At 34.5% G+C, this 24,532-nt stretch overlaps 1 protein-coding gene across 1 annotated transcript; it reads left to right on the top strand.

Annotated features, from left to right (window-relative positions):
• Nucleotides 1-9,084: 9,084 nt before the first annotated feature.
• Nucleotides 9,085-10,113, top strand: LOC310944570 (free fatty acid receptor 2; the record flags this gene model as incomplete). The annotated part of the gene is made up of 1 exon (XM_083910370.1): nucleotides 9,085-10,113. The coding sequence occupies one exon, from the start codon at nucleotides 9,085-9,087 to the stop codon at nucleotides 10,111-10,113; it is 1,029 nt and encodes a 342-aa protein (XP_083766496.1).
• Between the last annotated feature and the right edge of the window lie 14,419 nt (nucleotides 10,114-24,532).

The following is a 24,532-nucleotide window of genomic DNA, read 5'->3' as shown; positions in this document are numbered from 1 at the left end:
TATATATATATATATTTCATGTATATATTACATATGTTTTATATATTATATATTTGTTTCATATATATATATATATTTGTATCATATGTGTTTCATATATATATTTGCTTCATATATATATGTTTTACATATATTTCGTATATATTATATATGTTTCATATATATATATATATATATTTGTTTCATATATATGTCTCATATTTGTTTCATTTATATATATATTTGTTTCTTATATTATATATTTGTTTCATATGTGTTTCATTTATGTCTCATAGATATATTGGTTTAATATGTATATGTTTCATATATATATATATATTTGTCTCATATACACACATATATACACATGTATGTGTATATATATTGTTTCATATACACATATACATATATTTACTATGTGTATATACAGACATATATACATATATGTGTATATATGTACATATATTTATATATACTGTATATATATATACTCAAAATGATGTCAAAGTAAAGCTGATAACTTCATTTGTGTCCTTTAAAAACAGAGTTAGTAAAGTGTGTTCTCAGACCAGGTTAATGAACAACAACAACAACAACAACAACAAGTAATAAAATTGCAACATCAAATATTAATAAAGGATTAAATATTCATACAAACAATCACAAATAAAAGCTTTAGAGGCTGAAAACAATGAAAACAAGGCGTCAAATGTGAAGCGATGGATATGTTCAATAAATATATAAATATATAAATAAAAGACAGTGTGCTTTAAGAAGTGATTATGAATAAATATAAATATAAATATAAACAAGTCCCTGATTGTTTATCTGAGTAAGAGCTTAAATAAATGATTCTTTTCTGCTTCATCAAACAGAAAATATCTGTGTTTGCTCTGCAGACGCCGACATCCCATAATAATAATAAGAATAATAATCCGTCTGCTAACAGTCGCAGCATGAAGTGTGTGTGTTTGTGTGTGTGTGTGTGTGTGTGTTTGTGTGTGTGTGTGTGTGTGTTGTCACAAACATCATGCTGTTGTCTGATTACACTGTGAAAAACAACACCTCAGGGTTTGTGTCACTGCTGCTGTTCATGAACTGTCAGTCACACACACACACACACACACACACACACACACACACACACACACACACACACACACACACACACACACACACACACACACTTTGACAACTTTAACAAAAGACTCGATAATATAATAATAATATCAACACAATATCTTTGTAAACCACTCACTCTCCCACACCAAAGTCCATAGAGAAAACCAGTGATTTTAGCTCACAGGGACACAGGAGCTGCTGGTCCTCTGCTGCCTCGTGTGGTCACTTTGTGTCACTGAGTTAAGTCTAAAATCAGTCATTGTAAGTTAGTGATGGAGGCAGCAGTGGATCAACAACTCCTGTGAACTCCTGTGTGCTGTGATGTTAAAATCACTGGTTTACTCTATGGACTTTGGTGTGGGAGAGTGAGTGACTTTGGTGTGGGAGAGTGAGTGACTTTGGTGTGGGAGAGTGAGTGACTTTGGTGTGAGAGAGTGAGTGACTTTGGTGTGGGAGAGTGAGTGACTTTGGTGTGGGAGAGTGAGTGACTTTGGTGTGGGAGAGTGAGTGACTTTGGTGTGTGAGAGTGAGTGACTTTGGTGTGGGAGAGTGGGTGACTTTGGTGTGGGAGAGTCAGTGACTTTGGTGTGGGAGAGCGAGTGACTTTGGTGTGGGAGAGCGAGTGACTTTGGTGTGAGAGAGCGAGTGACTTTGGTGTGAGAGAGTGAGTGACTTTGGTGTGAGAGAGTGAGTGAATTTGGTGTGAGTGAGTGAGTGACTTTGGTGTGAGAGAGTGAGTGACTTTGGTGTGGGAGAGTGAGTGACTTTTAAATAATTCAACAATTATGAAATAGCTTTTTAACTCATTCTTTTCATATCATTATTCTGATTCTTATTTTACCGTCATAGTCGTGTATGTTTTGATTTTTTTTAAAGACTCTTTTGTGTTAAAAAGGTTATTTAAAGGTAACTTATATAATAAACTCGTGTTTGAAGTTAAGGGAAAAAACTCCTACGTAAAAAGGGGCGTTTTTTCGTTTTTCACGAGCTAAAAATAGCCGCGTAGCTTCCAGGTTTTCTTTGTGTTTGTGAACAGTTTCAGTTTCAGCGCTTTAAAAATCCCACATGTTGTAAACGGGGAAACATCAGCGATTCTTCTCCTGTTGCCTCACGAACGTGAGGAAATCACTGAGATCCGACGACGTTAGCATGATCGCGTCGTTTTCTCGGCCTCTGATTCTGGTGAAAGAGGATGTGGAAAATGACGAAAAAAACAGAAATGTGAGCGTTTTTAAAGAGAAGAAGTCACTCTGCTAACGGCTAACGGCTAACTCACCGGGTCACCGAGCGATTGCGACAGCGGCGAGTTCTGCGCTGATGAAACAATCACGTTTGAATTTCCCTGATGTGGTCGAGTGAAAACACGTCTCGGAGTGGAACGCTCCACTTTGCGTCAGACGATCTGTTGCTGTGAGGAATGTTAACGTGAACTCAGAGATTGATTTATTTTGATTTATTAGATCAGATCAATAACTGTAACAGTGACGATTAAAGCTGTTGAGTTTGTGACGTCTTTCAAAAATAAAACATCTCAACTTTTGCAGAAAAAATCTAATATAAATCTTTATTTTTCCACCTTCAAGACCCAGAGCTCAGAAAATACCCTTTTGTTTATGTATATTTAATTCAGGATTTTTTAATATATATTCTCTATTTAGAAACTTGCCTTTATCCTCATGCTAGCTAACCTCAAATGGTAACTTCAGCTAATATAGCCTAACTCATTGATTATAGCTTGGCTAACTTTAGCTCAACTTATTCCAAATTCTGTTTTTCTGACAACAAAATAATTTTGGCAAATGTTTAGCTTCAGTCTGTTCTTTAACTTGTGCGTCTATCCTCATGCTAGCTAACCTCACATGTGATTGTTTAGCTAGCTTTAACTCAACGTATTTGGACAACTTTTGAACTTTATGGACAAAGAGAACAATGTTCATGTTAGCTTTTGTTAGCTTATGTGATTATATGGCTAACATTAGCTCATAGTAACTTTCCTCAAAGTTAATCATTTTGACAATTTTTTTAGCTTCAGTCTGTTCCTTAACTTGTGCAGCTATCCTCATGCTAGCTAACCTCATAGGTGATTGTTTGGATAACCGTAGCTTATACTAGCTAACCTCAAAAGTTACCATTTGGCTAACTTTAGCTCAGCTTATCTCAAAGTCTGTTTTTTTTACAACAATGTTTGTATTTTATTAATAAATAGTTCAAGTCTGTCCTCATGTTAGCTTACCTCACAGGTGATTGTTTGGCTCACATTAGCTCACGCTAACTTTCCTCAAAGTTAATAATTTTTGCAAATCTTTAGCTTTAACTTCTTGCCTCTATCCTCATGCCAGCTAACCTTATAGTTGATTGTTTTACCAGCCTTAGCGTATACTAGCTAACCTCAAAGGTAACCATTTGGCTATCTTTAGCTCAAAGTCTGTTTTTTGACAACATTTTTTGTATTTTATTGACAAAGACAGAGATTGAAGCTCATGCTAACATTCCTTTAAAGTTTATAATTTGGCAAATTTTAGCTTGCGAGTTAACCTCATAGGTGTATGTTTGACTAACCTTGGCTTAGACTAGCTAACCTCACATGTGATTGTTTAGCTAGCGTAAGCCCATACTAGCTAACCTCACATGTGATTGTTTAGCTAGCTCTAGCATCACTTATTTGGACAACTTTTGAATTTTATGAACAAAGAGAATAAAGTTAGTTAGCTTACCTCACAGGTGATTGTTTGGCTAACATTAGCTCATGCTAATTTTCCTTTAAAGTTTATAATTTGGCAAATTTTAGCTTTAGTCTTTTAGCTTTAACGTGTGCCTCTATACTCATGCTAGCTATCTTCAAAGGTGATTGTTTGACTAACCTTGGCTTAGACTAGCTAACCTCACATGTGATTGTTTAGCTAGCTTTAGCTCAACTTATTTTGACAACTTTTGAACTTCTTGAACAAAGAGAATAAAGAGAACAAAGTTCACGTTAGCTCACCTCACAGGTAAATGTTAGAAACTTCACACCTGACACGAACGTGAATTTGACCCGACAGGAAGTCGGCCGCTTTACCCGCCGCATCGCACCACGAAACAGGAAGTGGCCGGTGACTTTGCCGCACATTCACCGATCTGCTCGAAACTTCGCACGGGAGACGAGGGACTTGACGAGAAAACATCGGCAAATTAAAAAAACTGAGTCAAGGGCACAGCGCCGCCTGCTGGCAGGGCGGAGGCTGCCGTTAATTTTAAACGTTATTTATGCGCACAGTGTCCTCACCGACCGCGTCATCGTCATGAATAAGTGAATAATAATTTAATAATCCAGGACGACGGCTCAGCGCTGACAGAGTCCACTCATGCTGCAAAGACGGGGCGACTCGTTACCAAGGCAACGGTGTTTGGCGAGCAGCGGTGATAAATCGCAGCTAATAATTTCTATTATGTGCACTAGATGTTTAGATTATCATGTAAATGGAAGGTGGGGGGGGGGGGTGAGGGGGGGGGGGGGGTGAGGGGGGGGGTGACAGCAGACTGTGCTGATAGAGGAAAATCAAACATACGAACAATCACCTGTGACTGAGCACACACACACAACACAGGGAGACGAGGACCACGAAGGTAAGACTGAGTTGTTATTATTATAGAAACAAAAAAATCAGAGGAAAAGTCAGTGAGATAACGACGTCGTTGACTTCAACTGAGAGTGTTTTTACCACTCACTCTCCCACACCAAAGTCCACAGAGAAAACCAGTGATTTTAGCTCACAGGGACACAGGAGCTGCTGGTCCTCTGCTGCCTCGTGTGGTCACTTTGTGTCACTGAGTTAAGTCTAAATTAAATATTTCAAAAGCCGAATTTTACTTAAATCAGTCATTGTAAGTTAGTGATGGAGGCAGCAGTGGATCAACAACTCCTGTGAACTCCTGTGTGCTGTGATGTTAAAATCACTGGTTTACTCTATGGACTTTGGTGTGGGAGAGTGAGTGACTTTGGTGTGGGAGAGTGAGTGACTTTGGTGTGGGAGAGTGAGTGACTTTGGTGTGGGAGAGTGAGTGACTTTGGTGTGGGTGACTTTGGTGTGGGAGAGTGAGTGACTTTGGTGTGGGAGAGTGAGTGACTTTGGTGTGGGAGAGTGAGTGACTTTGGTGTGAGAGGGTGAGTGACTTTGGTGTGTGAGAGTGAGTGACTTTGGTGTGGGAGAGTGAGTGACTTTGGTGTGGGAGAGTGAGTGACTTTGTTGTGGGTGACTTTGGTGTGGGAGAGTGAGTGACTTTGGTGTGGGAGAGTGAGTGGTTTATAAACTTCAGTTTGCACAAGGAAAAGTCTGTGTAACAGTGAAATAAAGACTTGAACGTGTTCTAAAAATGTCGTAGACTTAATCTAACGTAGATTTTATTGACCGAGTCTTTTGTTAATTTGCTTAAATCCGTTTTTCTTCACTCACTCTCCCACACCAAAGTCACTCACTCTCTCACACCAAAGTCCATAGAGTAAACCAGTGATTTTAACATCACAGCACACAGGAGTTCACAGGAGTTGTTGATCCACTGCTGCCTCCATCACTAACTTACAATGACTGATTTTAGTGAGTTCGGCTTTTAAAATATTTACTTTAGACTTAACTCAGTGACACAAAGTGACCACACGAGGCAGCAGAGAACCAGCAGCTCCTGTGTCCCTGTGAGCTAAAATCACTGGTTTTCTCTATGGACTAAAGACATAAATATGATATCGTAGACTTAAGTAAGTGGAGGTTTTATTGACATGTATACAGTGAATTTATTTGCTAATTTTCCTGGATTGCTTTAAAACAACTTTTATTATAATCCCTTTAAACGATTGTTCAGCCTCACGATAAAGTGAAGGGAACAACAGATGTATAAGTAGGACGAGAGAAACATGTAGAAAGTGTCAAATCACCAGCATCAGATAAGGAGGAAGTCGCTGTTGCTTAAATGTTGTGGCAGTTCTTCAGTGTCATCACTCGTCTGTGGAGCAAATCTAACTTTCCCCTTTTTTGATGTTTGTCATCACACAGATATAAGACTCTCTCAGATATAAGACTCTCTCAGTGACTCTGACTCCAGCATCAGTCTCAGCAGGTCTTGACAGACGGGTAAGAAACGTTTTCCTCATCATCGAAAAACCTTCGACGACTTAAACTCTGTTTCTCTTTGTTTTTAAAGACTTTTAAACCTCCTTTAAACGCTCATTTCCCTTCACTGTGCTCGCGGTCGTTTATGTTTATGAGGCTGGTGATAAACGCTGTGTGTTTACAGCAGCAATAAAAAGACAAATTAGAATTTATCTGCGTTTATTATTCTTCTTCTCTGCTGTAGATTAGTGTACGAAAAAGGTGAAGAAGTGAAGGGTTAGCGTACGACGCGACGTACGAACAACACGCTTCGTGCAAAACCTACGTCAGTTTACGTCTACGACGTCTTTATCTTTAACTGTTAGACAGAACTTTAACAACCGCTCACTCTCCCTGCACCAAAGCCCATAGAGAAAACAAGTGATTTTAACATCACAGGGACACAGGAGCTGCTGGTCCTCTGCTGCCTCGTGTGGTCACTTTGTGTCACTGAGTTAAGTCTAAATTAAATATTTTAAAAGCCGAATTAGACAAAATCAGTCATTGTAAGTTAGTGATGGAGGCAGCAGTGGATCAACAACTCCTGTGAACTCCTGTGTGCTGTGATGTTAAAATCACTGGTTTACTCTATGGACTTTAGTGTGGGAGAGTGAGTGGCTTATAGTCGTCAGTTTACACAAGGAAAAGTCTGTCTAACAGTGAAGATAAAGACGTGAACATGTTCTGTAGATATCCTAGAATCAAACTGACATAGATTTTATTTGATATATTTATATAAGTGGCTAAAAACTGAAGTTTGTAAACCACTCACTCTCCAAAATGATTTGGCGACCCCCAGAAATCAAAGAAGAAAAAAATAAAAATAAAATAAAAATATATTTTTTTTTTTTTTTAAATATTTTTTAAATTTTTAAATTTTTAAATTTTTAAATTTTTAAATTTTTAAATTATTTAATTATTTAATATTTTAATTTTTTTCCAAAATGATTTGTCGACCCCCCAGAAGTCATCTCGCGACCCCAAGAACCTAACCCGAGATGACTTCTGGGGGGTCGACAAATCATTTTGGAAAAAAATTAAAAATTAAAAAACTATTTTTTTAAAATTTAAATTTTTTTTTTTTTTTTTTAACAATTTTGTATTTTTTTTTCTTCTTCTATGACTTCTGGGGGGTCGAAAAATCATTTTGGAAAAAAATTAAAAAATTAAAAAAAAAAATTTAAATTTTTTTTTTTTTAAAACAATTTTTTTTTTTCTTCTATGATTTCTGGGGGTCGCCAAATCATTTTGGAACAATATATTTTAAAAAAAGTCCTTTTTTTTTTTATATATATATTTTTCCAAAATGATTTGGTGACCCCCAGAAAGCATCTTGTGACCCATTTTGGGGACGGGACCCCAAGGTTGAGAATGGCTGTATTATAAGACCAAACATAACATGATGTTATACAACATCATTCAATACATCTGTATCAATAACCTGCCTATGAGCAAACCAGGGGTCTGTTTCACACAAAGCAGGTTCAACAAACTCTGAGTCTAACCCTGAACTCTGAGTTGATTTACTCTGAGAAAGGAAACTCTGAGTTTTCGGTTTCAAAACAGCTGATTTGAGTTAGTTTGTTCAACTCAGAGTAGTTTCACCTCGAGTTAAGCGCGTGCACCACAAGTATAAAAAGACAGTATTAATGGAGCCACGTTTCAACGAGTCACCATGACAACGAGGAAGCGGAGGGTGACGTTATTCACCCGGTTAGACTCAGAGTTTGTTGAACCTGCTTTGTGAAACGAACTCCTGTGTGCTGTGATGTTAAAATCACTGGTTTACTCTATGGACTTTGGTGTGGGAGAGTGAGTGGTTTGCAAACTTCAGTTTTTAGCCACTTATATAAATATATCAAATCTATGTCAGTTTGATTCTAGGATATCTACAGAACACGTTCATGTCTTTATCTTCACTGTTAGACGGACTTTTCCTTGTGTAAACTGACGATTATAAGCCACTCACTCTCCCACACCAAAGTCACTCTCTCTCACACACCAAGTCACTCACTCTCCCACACCAAAGTCACTCACTCTCCTCACACCAAAGTCACTCACTCTCCCACACCAAAGTCCATAGAGTAAACCAGTGATTTTAACATCACAGCACACAGGAGTTCACAGGAGTTGTTGATCCACTGCTGCCTCCATCACTAACTTACAATGACTGATTTTAGTGAATTCGGCTTTTAAAATATTTAATTTAGACTTAATTCAGTGACACAAAGTGACCACACGAGGCAGCAGAGGACCAGCAGCTCCTGTGTCCCTGTGAGCTAAAAATCACTGGCTTTCTCTATGGGCTTTGGTGTGGGAGAGTGAGTGGTCATTAAAGAAAAACATAAACATGTTCTTAAGATAACGTAGACTTTAGTAGGTTTTATTGACATTTATTCGTAGTTAGTGAATTTATTTGCCTAATGGCTAAATTCAGCTATTTCCTCGTCAAACGCTTAAAAACAACTTAAATTACTCCTTTAAATGATAAACTCAGCCTCACAATAAACTGAAAAGAAAAAAATAATAATAATCTTCTTGTTCCGCTCATCTGTTTAAAAAATGAATATTTTAAAAAAGCGAAGCTTGGTTCTCTCTCTCAGGACCTGGAGTCAACGCGACAGAACACGGCGCTAATCTGCTCTTTCTTGTTCTTGTCTTTATCAGCGACGCTTCGACGCTCGAGGCCCGCGAGGAAAACCATGAGCTGTGGTTCTTATCGGCAGGAACAGGAGAACCGCGACCTCTGACCTCTGACCTCTGACCTCTCACCTCTGACCTCCACCAGCAGCTCCTCAGAGACCAGGACGTGATGTTTGTGTCCGCGTGAGCGTCCGTCACAGCAGAGACCGCCGCCGTCATGCAGGAGTGCCACACCGGCCTGTGTCTGTCCGTCTACGTGGTCACCTTCGTGCTGGGCCTCCCCGCCAACCTCCTCGCCTTCTACACCTTCTTCAACAAGGTCCGGCGGAAGCCGACGCCCATCGACATCCTGCTCCTCAACCTGACCGTGTCCGACCTGCTCTTCCTGGTCTTCCTGCCCTTCAAGATGCACGAGGTGGCCAACGACATGGTGTGGGACCTGCCCTACTTCCTGTGCCCGCTGTCGGGCTTCGTCTTCTACATGACCATCTACAACAGCACCTTCTGCCTGACGGCGGTCAGCGTGGAGCGCTACCTGGGCGTGGCCTTCCCCATCCAGCACTCGCTGAAGCGCCGGCCCCTGTACGCCGTCGGCGCCAGCGTCTTCTTCTGGATCTTCTCCTTCCTGCACCTCAGCATCGTCTTCATCATACCGTTCATCGGCGCCGGCAGCGGTGTCGCGTCGGCGTCGCCGTCACAGAACGCCTCGGCCGCCGCCGCGCCGCGCGTGTGCTACGAGAACTTCACGGAGGCCCAGCTGGACGTCCTGCTGCCCGTGAGGCTGGAGCTCTGCGTGGTTCTGTTCTGCGTTCCGCTCGTCGTCTGCAGCTTCTGCTACATCAACTTCATCCGGATCCTCTCCAACCTGCAGAACATCAACCGCCGGCGCCGCCTGCGCGCCATCGGCATGGCGCTGGGCACGCTGCTGGTGTTCGCGCTCTGCTTCGGCCCGTACAACGTGTCGCACGTCGTGGGCTTCGTGCAGTGGCGGAGCCCCCGGTGGCGGGCCAAGGCGCTGCTCTGCAGCACCTTCAACGCCTGCCTCGACCCGCTCATCTTCTACTTCTCGTCGTCGGCCGTGCGCGGCAACGTGGGCAGCCTGGTGGGAGGGGTCAAAGGTTACCTGGACAGGTGCATGCCCTGTCACCTCGTCCCGCGCTGCTGCTGCCGCTGCGACGCCGAGGCGGACGCCAGGTCCAGGTCCGACACCAGGTCCAAAGACGAGAGCAACACCAACACCATCTGAGCTAACGCCGTTAGCGCCGCCCTCGTTTGACTCTGAGGAACTTTTTCAGAAAACGAGAGACAGAGACTCTGTCGCTGTCACGCGAGACGGCGTTTACGGCGTTTTCCGTTAGCTTCGTGCGTCGACGCTCAGAGATAACGCTTATCTCGCTACGTTCAAAGGCTAAAGTCAAGGTTTTGTGTTTGTTTGAGCGTGTTTATCAGTGATTTGTCGATCCGCCGCTGCCTCGTGTGGTCACTTTGTGTCACTGAGTTCAATCTTAACAAAGTTATGTCACCAAAAATAACAATTTCGAACCTTCTGAGCTCGGGTGTTGTTTTTGAAGTGTCGGCCATTTTGTGTCCGAGAAAACAAATCTACGTCAGTTTTAGTCTACGACGTCTTTACGAACACGTTCACGTCTTTATCTTTAACTGTTAGACTGATGTTTGTAAACCACTCACTCTCCCACACCAAAGCCCATAGAGATTGTAGACTGTAGGTTTAAGTTAAAAATACTTAAAATACTACGGATTCTGTTTGTCCTCATGTCTCAGGCTGGCTCCTGCCACAGGGGGGCGCTCACAGTCAAAACACCCTGAAGTGTCCCTTTATGTCACATGAAATAAAAACAAAGGGCTGTGAACTTTTCATGTACAAATATTATTCAGTTGACTTTTTCACACCATACTTGTGTACTTTTGTTTTTTGTCTTACATGATGATGATTATTATTATTGACAGATGTGTTTAAAGTGTAACTGTTACACTTCCATATGTGAGCTATTTAAGAAAAGACGAACCTAAAATTCCAAAATTTCTCCCAAATGTGACAAAAAAGTTTTTTTACCACATTTTTTTCCAATTTTTTTTCTTTTACAAATGTTCGACGACATTGTATAGTATGAATTTTTTGTCAAATTTTTAACCAAAATTTTTATTTCAAAGAAAATTCTCAAATTTTCGATCAACATAGTATAGTATGACATTTTTGTCAAATTTTGGACCAAAACATTTTTGTTTCAAAAGAATTCTCAAATTTTGGACGACATAGTATAGTATGACGTTTTTGTGAAATTTTGAACCAAAATTTTTATTTCAAAGAAATTCTCCGATTTTCGACAATAGTATGTATGACGTTTAAAATTTTGCACCAACATTTTTATTTCCAAAAATTCTCAAATTTTAGACAACATAGTATAGTATGACGTTTTTATGAAATTTTGGACCAAAGATTTTTTTTCCAGACATGACATTTTAAATTTTTAACCAAAATTTTAATTTCCTAAAAATTCTCTAATTTTCGACAACATCGTATAGTATGAAGTTTTTGTCAAATTTTGAAACAACATTTTTATTTCTCAAAAATTCTAAAAAAATTGACAACATAGTATAGTATGACGTTTTTGTGAAATTTTGGACCAAAGATGTTTTTTCAGACATGACATTTTAAATTTTTAACCAAAATTTTAATCTCCTAAAAATTCTCTAATTTTCGACAACATCGTATAGTATGAAGTTTTTGTCAAATTTTGAAACAACATTTTTATTTCTCAAAAATTCTAAAAAAATTTCGACAACATAGTATAGTATGACGTTTTTGTGAAATTTTGGACCAAAGATGTTTTTCCAGACATGACATTTTAAATTTTTAACCAAAATTTTTATTTCCTAAAAATTCTCTAATTTTCGACAACATCGTATAGTGTGAAGTTTTTGGCAAATTTTGAAACAACATTTTTATTTCTCAAAAATTCTAAAAAAATTTCGACAACATAGTATAGTATGACGTTTTTGTGAAATTTTGGACCAAAGATGTTTTTCCAGACATGACATTTTAAATTTTTAACCAAAATTTTTATTTCATAAAAATTCTCTAATTTTCGACAACATCGTATAGTATGAAGTTTTTGTCAAATTTTGAAACAACATTTTTATTTCTCAAAAATTCTCAAATTTTGGACGACATAGTATATAGTATGACGTTTTTGTGAAATTTTGGACCAAAATTTTTATTTCAAAGAAATTCTCCGATTTTCGACAATAGTATGTATGACGTTTAAAATTTTGCACCAACATTTTTATTTCCAAAAATTCTCAAATTTTTGACAACATAGTATAGTATGACGTTTTTGTGAAATTTTGGACCAAAGATGTTTTTCCAGTAAAATTTTACATGATTATTATTAATGACAGACGTGTTTAAAGTGTAACACTGTTTTGAGGAATCATGTACGACTTTATTTTCATACACAAATGACATAAACATATATTTTACATAATCCATGACTCTGTGTTGTTTTTTGATGCATCAGTGAAGTGACAATGGTTTGTGTAATAATATTAACAACAATAACTATTATAATAATAATAATAACAATAATAGTAGAATTATAGAAAGGCAAAGTAAAAGAAAAGAATATATTCATAGATAAAGATATAATTCCACCTTGAGATAAGGTAAGCACAGTTAACATAAGAGGTTAAGATGAGCTGATATAAGATATTCATTATTATTAATCTATAATTATTCTGAGCGACCTTTGTGACGTCACATGTCGTAATCCTGAATTAGCTTTTAATTCAAACTCAAGAAAACAGCTGTGGTTTTTGTGAGTGTGATGTCAGAGGTCAAAGGTCGACAACCTTTTTGTTTTCTCTCTCTTTTCATTGTGTTCTTCCTGGAAGAGAATAATTACTGTTGACTTTTGATTATGTGTGTGTGTGTGTGTGTGTGTGTGTGTGTGTGTCAAAGGCACAGCAGATCATTGTTGTCACATGACACACATTCATTCATTGAGTTAGAAATAGAACAAACAAGACAAAAAAACACATTTAGCATATTTCATAGATAGATGGATAGATGGATAGATGGATAGATAGATAGATAGATAGATGTCGTCCATAATGTGACCATTTTTTATGAAAAAAATTGGTCCAAAATTTGACAAAAACGACATACTATATTATGTCGTCCAAAATCTGACCATTTTTTTGAAAAACGTTTTTTTGGTCCAAAACGTGACAAAAATGTCATACTATGCTATGTAGTACGTCCTACTATACTATGTTGTCCATAACGTGACCATTTTTTATGAAAAAAAATTGGTCCAAAATTTGACAAAAACAACATACTATACTATGTCGTCCAAAATCTGACCATTTTTTTGAAAAACGTTTTTTTGGTCCAAAACATGACAAAAACGTCATACTATACTATGTAGTACGTCCTACTATACTATGTTGTCCATAATGTGACAATTTTTAAAAAAAAAAAATTGGTCCAAAATTTTACAAAAACGACATACTATACTATGTAGTCCAAAATCTGACCATTTTTTTGAAAAACGTTGTTTTGGTCCAAAACGTGACAAAAACCTCATACTATACTATGTAGTACGTCCTACAATACTATGTCGTCCATAATGTGACCAATTTTTATTTAAAAAAAATTGGTCCAAAATTTGACAAAAACGACATACTATACTATGTCGTCCAAAATCTGACCATTTTTTTGAAAAACTTTTTTTTTTCCAAAACGTGACAAAAACGTCATACTATACTATGTAGTACGTCCTACTATACTATGTCGTCCAAAATCTGACAATTTTTTTGAAAAACGTTTTTTTGGTCCAAAACTTGACAAAAACATCACACTATACTATGCAGTACGTCATACTATACTATATCTCCAAAATGTGACCATTTTTAGAGAAAAAAAATTTGGTCCAAAATTGGACAAAAACGACATACTATACTATGTCGTTTTTGATTCTGACAATTTTTTTGAAAAACGTTTTTTTGGTCCAAAACTTGACAAAAACGTCACACTATACTATGTAGTACGTCATACTATACTATATCTCCAAAATGTGACCATTTTTGGAGAAAAAAAAATTTGGTCCAAAATTGGACAAAAACGACATACTATACTATGTCGTTTTTGATTCTGACAAATTTTTTTGAAAAATGTTTTTTTGGCCCAAAACTTGACAAAAACGTCACACTATACTATGTAGTACGTCATACTATACTATATCTCCAAAATGTGACCATTTTTGGAGAAAAAAAAATTTGGTCCAAAATTGGACAAAAACGACATACTATACTATGTCGTTTTTGATTCTGACAATTTTTTTGAAAAACTTTTTTTGGTCCAAAACTTGACAAAAACGTCACACTATACTATGCAGTACGTCATACTATACTATATCTCCAAAATGTGACCATTTTTGGAGAAAAACATTTTTGGTCCAAAATTGGACAAAAATGACATACTATACTATGTCGTTTTTGATTCTGACAATTTTTTTGAAAAACGTTTTTTTGGTCCAAAACTTGACAAAAACGTCACACTATACTGTGTAGTACGTCATACTATACTATATCTCCAAAATGTGACCATTTTTGGAGAAAAACATTTTTGGTCCAAAATTGGACAAAAATGACATACTATACTATGTCGTTTTTGATTCTGACAATTTTTTTGAAAAACTTTTTTTGGTCCAAAACTTGACAAAAACGTCACACTATACTATGTAGTACGTCATACTATACTATATCTCCAAAATTTGACCATTTTTGGAGAAAAAAAGATTTTTTGGTCCAAAATTGGACAAAAACGACATACTATACTATGTCGTTTTTGATTCTGACAATTTTTTTGAAAAACGTTTTTTTGGTCCAAAACTTGACAAAAACGTCACACTATACTATGTAGTACGTCATACTATACTATATCTCCAAAATGTGACCATTTTTGGAGAAAAAAAAATTTGGTCCAAAATTGGACAAAAACGACATACTATACTATGTCGTTTTTGATTCTGACAATTTTTTTGAAAAACTTTTTTTGGTCCAAAACTTGACAAAAACGTCACACTATACTATGTAGTACGTCATACTATACTATATCTCCAAAATGTGACCATTTTTGGAGAAAAAAAAATTTGGTCCAAAATTGGACAAAAACGACATACTATACTATGTCGTTTTTGATTCTGACAATTTTTTTGAAAAACTTTTTTTGGTCCAAAACTTGACAAAAACGTCACACTATACTATGTAGTACGTCATACTATACTATATCTCCAAAATGTGACCATTTTTGGAGAAAAAAAAATTTGGTCCAAAATTGGACAAAAACGACATACTATACTATGTCGTTTTTGATTCTGACAATTTTTTTGAAAAACTTTTTTTGGTCCAAAACTTGACAAAAACGTCACACTATACTATGTAGTACGTCATACTATACTATATCTCCAAAATGTGACCATTTTTGGAGAAAAAAAAATTTGGTCCAAAATTGGACAAAAACGACATACTATACTATGTCGTTTTTGATTCTGACAATTTTTTTGAAAAACTTTTTTTGGTCCAAAACTTGACAAAAACGTCACACTATACTATGCAGTACGTCATACTATACTATATCTCCAAAATGTGACCATTTTTGGAGAATAAAAATTTGGTCCAAAATTGGACAAAAACGACATACTATACTATGTCGTTTTTGATTCTGACAATTTTTTTGAAAAACGTTTTTTGGTCCAAAACTTGACAAAAACGTCACACTATACTATGTAGTACCTCATACTATACTATATCTCCAAAATGTGACCATTTTTGGAGAAAAAATTTTTTGGTCCAAAATTGGACAAAAACGACATACTATACTATGTCGTTTTTGATTCTGACAATTTTTTTGAAAAACGTTTTTTTGGTCCAAAACTTGACAAAAACGTCACACTATACTGTGTAGTACGTCATACTATACTATATCTCCAAAATGTGACCATTTTTGGAGAAAAACATTTTTGGTCCAAAATTGGACAAAAATGACATACTATACTATGTCGTTTTTGATTCTGACAATTTTTTTGAAAAACTTTTTTTGGTCCAAAACTTGACAAAAACGTCACACTATACTATGCAGTACGTCATACTATACTATATCTCCAAAATGTGACCATTTTTGGAGAAAAAAAAATTTGGTCCAAAATTGGACAAAAACGACATACTATACTATGTCGTTTTTGATTCTGACAATTTTTTTGAAAAACTTTTTTTGGTCCAAAACTTGACAAAAACGTCACACTATACTATGTAGTACGTCATACTATACTATATCTCCAAAATGTGACCATTTTTGGAGAAAAAAAAATTTGGTCCAAAATTGGACAAAAACGACATACTATACTATGTCGTTTTTGATTCTGACAATTTTTTTGAAAAACTTTTTTTGGTCCAAAACTTGACAAAAACGTCACACTATACTATGCAGTACGTCATACTATACTATATCTCCAAAATGTGACCATTTTTGGAGAATAAAAATTTGGTCCAAAATTGGACAAAAACGACATACTATACTATGTCGTTTTTGATTCTGACAATTTTTTTGAAAAACGTTTTTTGGTCCAAAACTTGACAAAAACGTCACACTATACTGTGTAGTACGTCATACTATACTATATCTCCAAAATGTGACCATTTTTGGAGAAAAACATTTTTGGTCCAAAATTGGACAAAAATGACATACTATACTATGTCGTTTTTGATTCTGACAATTTTTTTGAAAAACTTTTTTTGGTCCAAAACTTGACAAAAACGTCACACTATACTATGCAGTACGTCATACTATACTATATCTCCAAAATGTGACCATTTTTGGAGAATAAAAATTTGGTCCAAAATTGGACAAAAACGACATACTATACTATGTCGTTTTTGATTCTGACAATTTTTTTGAAAAACGTTTTTTGGTCCAAAACTTGACAAAAACGTCACACTATACTATGTAGTACCTCATACTATACTATATCTCCAAAATGTGACCATTTTTGGAGAAAAATTTTTTTGGTCCAAAATTGGACAAAAACGACATACTATACTATGTCGTTTTTGATTCTGACAATTTTTTTGAAAAACGTTTTTTTGGTCCAAAACTTGACAAAAACGTCACACTATACTGTGTAGTACGTCATACTATACTATATCTCCAAAATGTGACCATTTTTGGAGAAAAACATTTTTGGTCCAAAATTGGACAAAAACGACATACTATACTATGTCGTTTTTGATTCTGACAATTTTTTTGAAAAACGTTTTTTTGGTCCAAAACTTGACAAAAACGTCACACTATACTTTGTAGTACGTCATACTATACTATATCTCCAAAATGTGACCATTTTTGGAGAAAAAAAATTAAGTCCAAAATTGGACAAAAACGACATACTATACTATGTCGTTTTTGATTCTGACAATTTTTTTGAAAAACGTTTTTTGGTCCAAAACTTGACAAAAACGTCACACTATACTATGTAGTACGTCATACTATACTATATCTCCAAAATGTGACCATTTTTGGAGAAAAAAAAATTTGGTCCAAAATTGGACAAAAACGACATACTATACTATGTCGTTTTTGATTCTGACAATTTTTTTGAAAAACGTTTTTTGGTCCAAAACTTGACAAAAACGTCACACTATACTATGTAGTACGTCATACTATACTATATCTCCAAAATGTGACCATTTTTGGAGAAAAAAAAATTTGGTCCAAAATTGGACAAAAACGACATACTATACTATGTCGTTTTTGATTCTGACAATTTTTTTGAAAAACTTTTTTTGGTCCAAAACTTGACAAAAACGTCACACTATACTATGCAGTACGTCATACTATACTATATCTCCAAAATGTGACCATTTTTGGAGAAAAAAAAATTTGGTCCAAAATTGGACAAAAACGACATACTATACTATGTCGTTTTTGATTCTGACAATTTTTTTGAAAAACTTTTTTTGGTCCAAAACTTGACAAAAACGTCACACTATACTATGCAGTACGTCATACTATACTATATCTCCAAAATGTGACCATTTTTGGAGAAAAAAAATTTGGTCCAAAATTGGACAAAAACGACATACTATACTATGTCGTTTTTTATTCTGACAATTTTTTTGAAAAACGTTTTTTTGGTCCAAAACTTGACAAAAACGTCACACTATACTATGTAGTACGTCATACTATACTATATCTCCAAAATGTGACCATTTTTGGAGAAAAAAGATTTTTGGTCGAAAATTGGACAAAAACGACATACTATACTATGTCGTTTTTGATTCTGACAATTTTTTTGAAAAACGTTTTTTTGGTCCAAAACCTGACAAAAACGTCACACTATACTATGTAGTACGTCATACTATACTATATCTCCAAAATGTGACAATTTTTGGAGAAAAAAAAATTTGGTCCAAAATTGGACAAAAACGACATACTATACTATGTCGTTTTTGATTCTGACAATTTTTTTGAAAAACTTTTTTTGGTCCAAAACTTGACAAAAACGTCACACTATACTATGTAGTACGTCATACTATACTATATCTCCAAAATTTGACCATTTTTGGAGAAAAAAAAATTTGGTCCAAAATTGGACAAAAACGACATACTATACTATGTCGTTTTTGATTCTGACAATTTTTTTGAAAAACGTTTTTTTGGTCCAAAACTTGACAAAAACGTCACACTATACTATGTAGTACGTCATACTATACTATATCTCCAAAATTTGACCACTTTTGGAGAAAAAAAAATTTGGTCCAAAATTGGACAAAAACGACATACTATACTATGTCGTTTTTGATTCTGACAATTTTTTGGAAAAACTTTTTTTGGTCCAAAACTTGACAAAAACGTCACACTATACTATGCAGTACGTCATACTATACTATATCTCCAAAATGTGACCATTTTTGGAGAAAAAAAATTTGGTCGAAAATTGGACAAAAACGACATACTATACTATGTCGTTTTTGATTCTGACAATTTTTTTGAAAAACGTTTTTTTGGTCCAAAACTTGACAAAAACGTCACACTATACTATGTAGTACGTCATACTATACTATATCTCCAAAATGTGACCATTTTTGGAGAAAAAAAAATTTGGTACAAAATTGGACAAAAACGACATACTATATACTATGTCGTTTTTGATTCTGACAATTTTTTTGAAAAACTTTTTTTGGTCCAAAACTTGATAAAAACGTCACACTATACTATGCAGTACGTCATACTATACTATATCTCCAAAATGTGACCATTTTTGGAGAAAAAAAATTTGGTCCAAAATTGGACAAAAACGACATACTATACTATGTCGTTTTTGATTCTGACAATTTTTTTGAAAAACTTTTTTGGTCCAAAACTTGACAAAAACGTCACACTATACTATGCAGTACGTCATACTATACTATATCTCCAAAATGTGACCATTTTTGGAGAAAAAAAATTTGGTCCAAAATTGGACAAAAACGACATACTATACTATGTCGTTTTTGATTCTGACAATTTTTTTGAAAAACTTTTTTTGGTCCAAAACTTGACAAAAACGTCACACTATACTATGTAGTACGTCATACTATACTATATCTCCAAAATGTGACCATTTTTGGAGAAAAAAATTTTTGGTCCAAAATTGGACAAAAACGACATACTATACTATGTCGTTTTTGATTCTGACAATTTTTTTGAAAAACGTTTTTTTGGTCCAAAACCTGACAAAAACGTCACACTATACTATGTAGTACTTCATACTATATTATATCTCCAAAATGTGACCATTTTTGGAGAAAAAAAAATTTGGTCCAAAATTGGACAAAAACGACATACTATACTATGTCGTTTTTGATTCTGACAATTTTTTTGAAAACCTTTTTTTGGTCCAAAACTTGACATAAACGTCACACTATACTATGTAGTACGTCATACTATACTATATCTCCAAAATGTGACCATTTTTGGAGAAAAAAAAATTTGGTCCAAAATTGGACAAAAACGACATACTATACTATGTCGTTTTTGATTCTGACAATTTTTTTGAAAAACTTTTTTTGGTCCAAAACTTGACAAAAACGTCACACTATACTATGCAGTACGTCATACTATACTATATCTCCAAAATGTGACCATTTTTGGAGAAAAAAAATTTGGTCCAAAATTGGACAAAAACGACATACTATACTATGTCGTTTTTGATTCTGACAATTTTTTTGAAAAACTTTTTTTGGTCCAAAACTTGACAAAAACGTCACACTATACTATGTAGTACGTCATACTATACTATATCTCCAAAATGTGACCATTTTTGGAGAAAAAAAAATTTGGTCCAAAATTGGACAAAAACGACATACTATACTATGTCGTTTTTGATTCTGACAATTTTTTTGAAAACCTTTTTTTGGTCCAAAACTTGACATAAACGTCACACTATACTATGTAGTACGTCATACTATACTATATCTCCAAAATGTGACCTTTTTGGAGAAAAAAAAATTTGGTCCAAAATTGGACAAAAACGACATACTATACTATGTCGTTTTTGATTCTGACAATTTTTTTGAAAAACTTTTTTTGGTCCAAAACTTGACAAAAACGTCACACTATACTATGCAGTACGTCATACTATACTATATCTCCAAAATGTGACCATTTTTGGAGAAAAAAAATTTGGTCCAAAATTGGACAAAAACGACATACTATACTATGTCGTTTTTGATTCTGACAATTTTTTTGAAAAACTTTTTTTGGTCCAAAACTTGACAAAAACGTCACACTATACTATGTAGTACGTCATACTATACTATATCTCCAAAATTTGACCATTTTTGGAGAAAAAAAAATTTGGTCCAAAATTGGACAAAAACGACATACTATACTATGTCGTTTTTGATTCTGACAATTTTTTTGAAAAACGTTTTTTTGGTCCAAAACTTGACAAAAACGTCACACTATACTATGTAGTACGTCATACTATACTATATCTCCAAAATTTGACCACTTTTGGAGAAAAAAAATTTGGTCCAAAATTGGACAAAAACGACATACTATACTATGTCGTTTTTGATTCTGACAATTTTTTTGAAAAACTTTTTTTGGTCCAAAACTTGACAAAAACGTCACACTATACTATGCAGTACGTCATACTATACTATATCTCCAAAATGTGACCATTTTTGGAGAAAAAAAATTTGGTCCAAAATTGGACAAAAACGACATACTATACTATGTCGTTTTTGATTCTGACAATTTTTTTGAAAAACGTTTTTTTGGTCCAAAACTTGACAAAAACGTCACACTATACTATGTAGTACGTCATACTATACTATATCTCCAAAATGTGACCATTTTTGGAGAAAAAAAATTTGGTCCAAAATTGGACAAAAACGACATACTATACTATGTCGTTTTTGATTCTGACAATTTTTTTGAAAAACGTTTTTTTGGTCCAAAACCTGACAAAAACGTCACACTATACTATGTAGTACGTCATACTATATTATATCTCCAAAATGTGACCATTTTTGGAGAAAAAAAATTTGGTCCAAAATTGGACAAAAACGACATACTATACTATGTCGTTTTTGATTCTGACAAATTTTTTGAAAACCTTTTTTTGGTCCAAAACTTGACATAAACGTCACACTATACTATGTAGTACGTCATACTATACTATATCTCCAAAATGTGACCATTTTTGGAGAAAAAAAAATTTGGTCCAAAATTGGACAAAAACGACATACTATACTATGTCGTTTTTGATTCTGACAATTTTTTTGAAAAACTTTTTTTGGTCCAAAACTTGACAAAAACGTCACACTATACTATGTAGTACGTCATACTATACTATATCTCCAAAATGTGACCATTTTTGGAGAAAAAAAAATTTGGTCCAAAATTGGACAAAAACGACATACTATACTATGTCGTTTTTGATTCTGACAATTTTTTTGAAAAACTTTTTTTGGTCCAAAACTTGACAAAAACGTCACACTATACTATGCAGTACGTCATACTATACTATATCTCCAAAATGTGACCATTTTTGGAGAAAAAAAATTTGGTCCAAAATTGGACAAAAACGACATACTATACTATGTCGTTTTTGATTCTGACAATTTTTTTGAAAAACGTTTTTTGGTCCAAAACTTGACAAAAACGTCACACTATACTATGTAGTATGTCATACTATACTATATCTCCAAAATGTGACCATTTTTGGAGAAAAAAAAATTTGGTACAAAATTGGACAAAAACGACATACTATACTATGTCGTTTTTGATTCTGACAATTTTTTTGAAAAACTTTTTTTGGTCCAAAACTTGACATAAACGTCACACTATACTATGCAGTACGTCATACTATACTATATCTCCAAAATGTGACCATTTTTGGAGAAAAAAAAATTTGGTCCAAAATTGGACAAAAACGACACATACTATACTATGTCGTTTTTGATTCTGACAATTTTTTTGAAAAACGTTTTTTGGTCCAAAACTTGACAAAAACGTCACACTATACTATGTAGTACGTCATACTATACTATATCACCAAAATGTGACCATTTTTGGAGAAAAAAAATTTGGTCCAAAATTGGACAAAAACGACATACTATACTATGTCGTTTTTGATTCTGACAATTTTTTTGAAAAACGTTTTTTTGGTCCAAAACTTGACAAAAACGTCACACTATACTATGTAGTACGTCATACTATACTATATCTCCAAAATGTGACCATTTTTGGAGAAAAAAACATTTGGTCCAAAATTGGACAAAAACGACATACTATACCATGTCGTTTTTGATTCTGACAATTTTTTTGAAAAACGTTTTTTTGGTCCAAAACTTGACAAAAACGTCACACTATACTATGTAGTACGTCATACTATACTATATCTCCAAAATGTGACCATTTTTGGAGAAAAAAAATTTGGTCCAAAATTGGACAAAAACGACATACTATACTATGTCGTTTTTGATTCTGACAATTTTTTTGAAAAACGTTTTTTTGGTCCAAAACTTGACAAAAACGTCACACTATACTATGTAGTACGTCATACTATACTATATCTCCAAAATGTGACCATTTTTGGAGAAAAAAAATTTTGGTCCAAAATTGGACAAAAACGACATACTATACTATGTCGTTTTTGATTCTGACAATTTAAAAAAAAAAACGTTTTTTTGGTCCAAAACTTGACAAAAACGTCACACTATACTATGTAGTACGTCATACAATACTATATCTCCAAAATGTGACCATTTTTGGAGAAAAAAAATTTGGTCCAAAATTGGACAAAAACGACATACTATACCTTGTCGTTTTTGATTCTGACAATTTTTTTGAAAAACGTTTTTTTGGTCCAAAACTTGACAAAAACGTCACACTATACTATGTAGTACGTCATACTATACTATATCTCCAAAATGTGACCATTTTTGGAGAAAAAAAATTTGGTCCAAAATTGGACAAAAACGACATACTATACTATGTCGTTTTTGATTCTGACAATTTTTTTGAAAAACGTTTTTTTGGTCCAAAACTTGACAAAAACGTCACACTATACTATGTAGTACGTCATACTATACTATATCTCCAAAATGTGACCATTTTTGGAGAAAAAAAATTTGGTCCAAAATTGGACAAAAACGACATACTATACTATGTCGTTTTTGATTCTTACAATTTTTTTGAAAAACGTTTTTTTGGTCCAAAACTTGACAAAAACGTCACACTATACTATGTAGTACGTTATACTATACTATATCTCCAAAATGTGACCATTTTTGGAGAAAAAAAATTTCGTTTTTGATTCTGACAATTTTTTTGAAAAACGTTTTTTTGGTCCAAAACTTGACAAAAACGTCACACTATACTATGTAGTACATCATACTATACTATATCTCCAAAATGGGACCATTTTTGGAGAAAAAAAATTTGGTCCAAAATTGGACAAAAACGACATACTATACTATGTCGTTTTTGATTCTGACAATTTTTTTGAAAAACGTTTTTTTGGTCCAAAACTTGACAAAAACGTCACACTATACTATGTAGTACGTCATACTATACTATATCTCCAAAATGTGACCATTTTTGGAGAAAAAAAATTTTGGTCCAAAATTGGACAAAAACGACATACTATACTATGTCGTTTTTGATTCTGACAATTTAAAAAAAAAAACGTTTTTTTGGTCCAAAACTTGACAAAAACGTCACACTATACTATGTAGTACGTCATACAATACTATATCTCCAAAATGTGACCATTTTTGGAGAAAAAAAATTTGGTCCAAAATTGGACAAAAACGACATACTATACCTTGTCGTTTTTGATTCTGACAATTTTTTTGAAAAACGTTTTTTTGGTCCAAAACTTGACAAAAACGTCACACTATACTATGTAGTACGTCATACTATACTATATCTCCAAAATGTGACCATTTTTGGAGAAAAAAAATTTGGTCCAAAATTGGACAAAAACGACATACTATACTATGTCGTTTTTGATTCTGACAATTTTTTTGAAAAACGTTTTTTTGGTCCAAAACTTGACAAAAACGTCACACTATACTATGTAGTACGTCATACT

This window comes from Microchirus variegatus (assembly GCF_963457635.1).
Source record: "Microchirus variegatus genome assembly, chromosome: 2".
Taxonomy (NCBI): domain Eukaryota; kingdom Metazoa; phylum Chordata; class Actinopteri; order Pleuronectiformes; family Soleidae; genus Microchirus; species Microchirus variegatus.
Note: the sequence above shows the minus strand (reverse complement) of the source record. Positions and strands in the feature narration are given on the sequence as shown.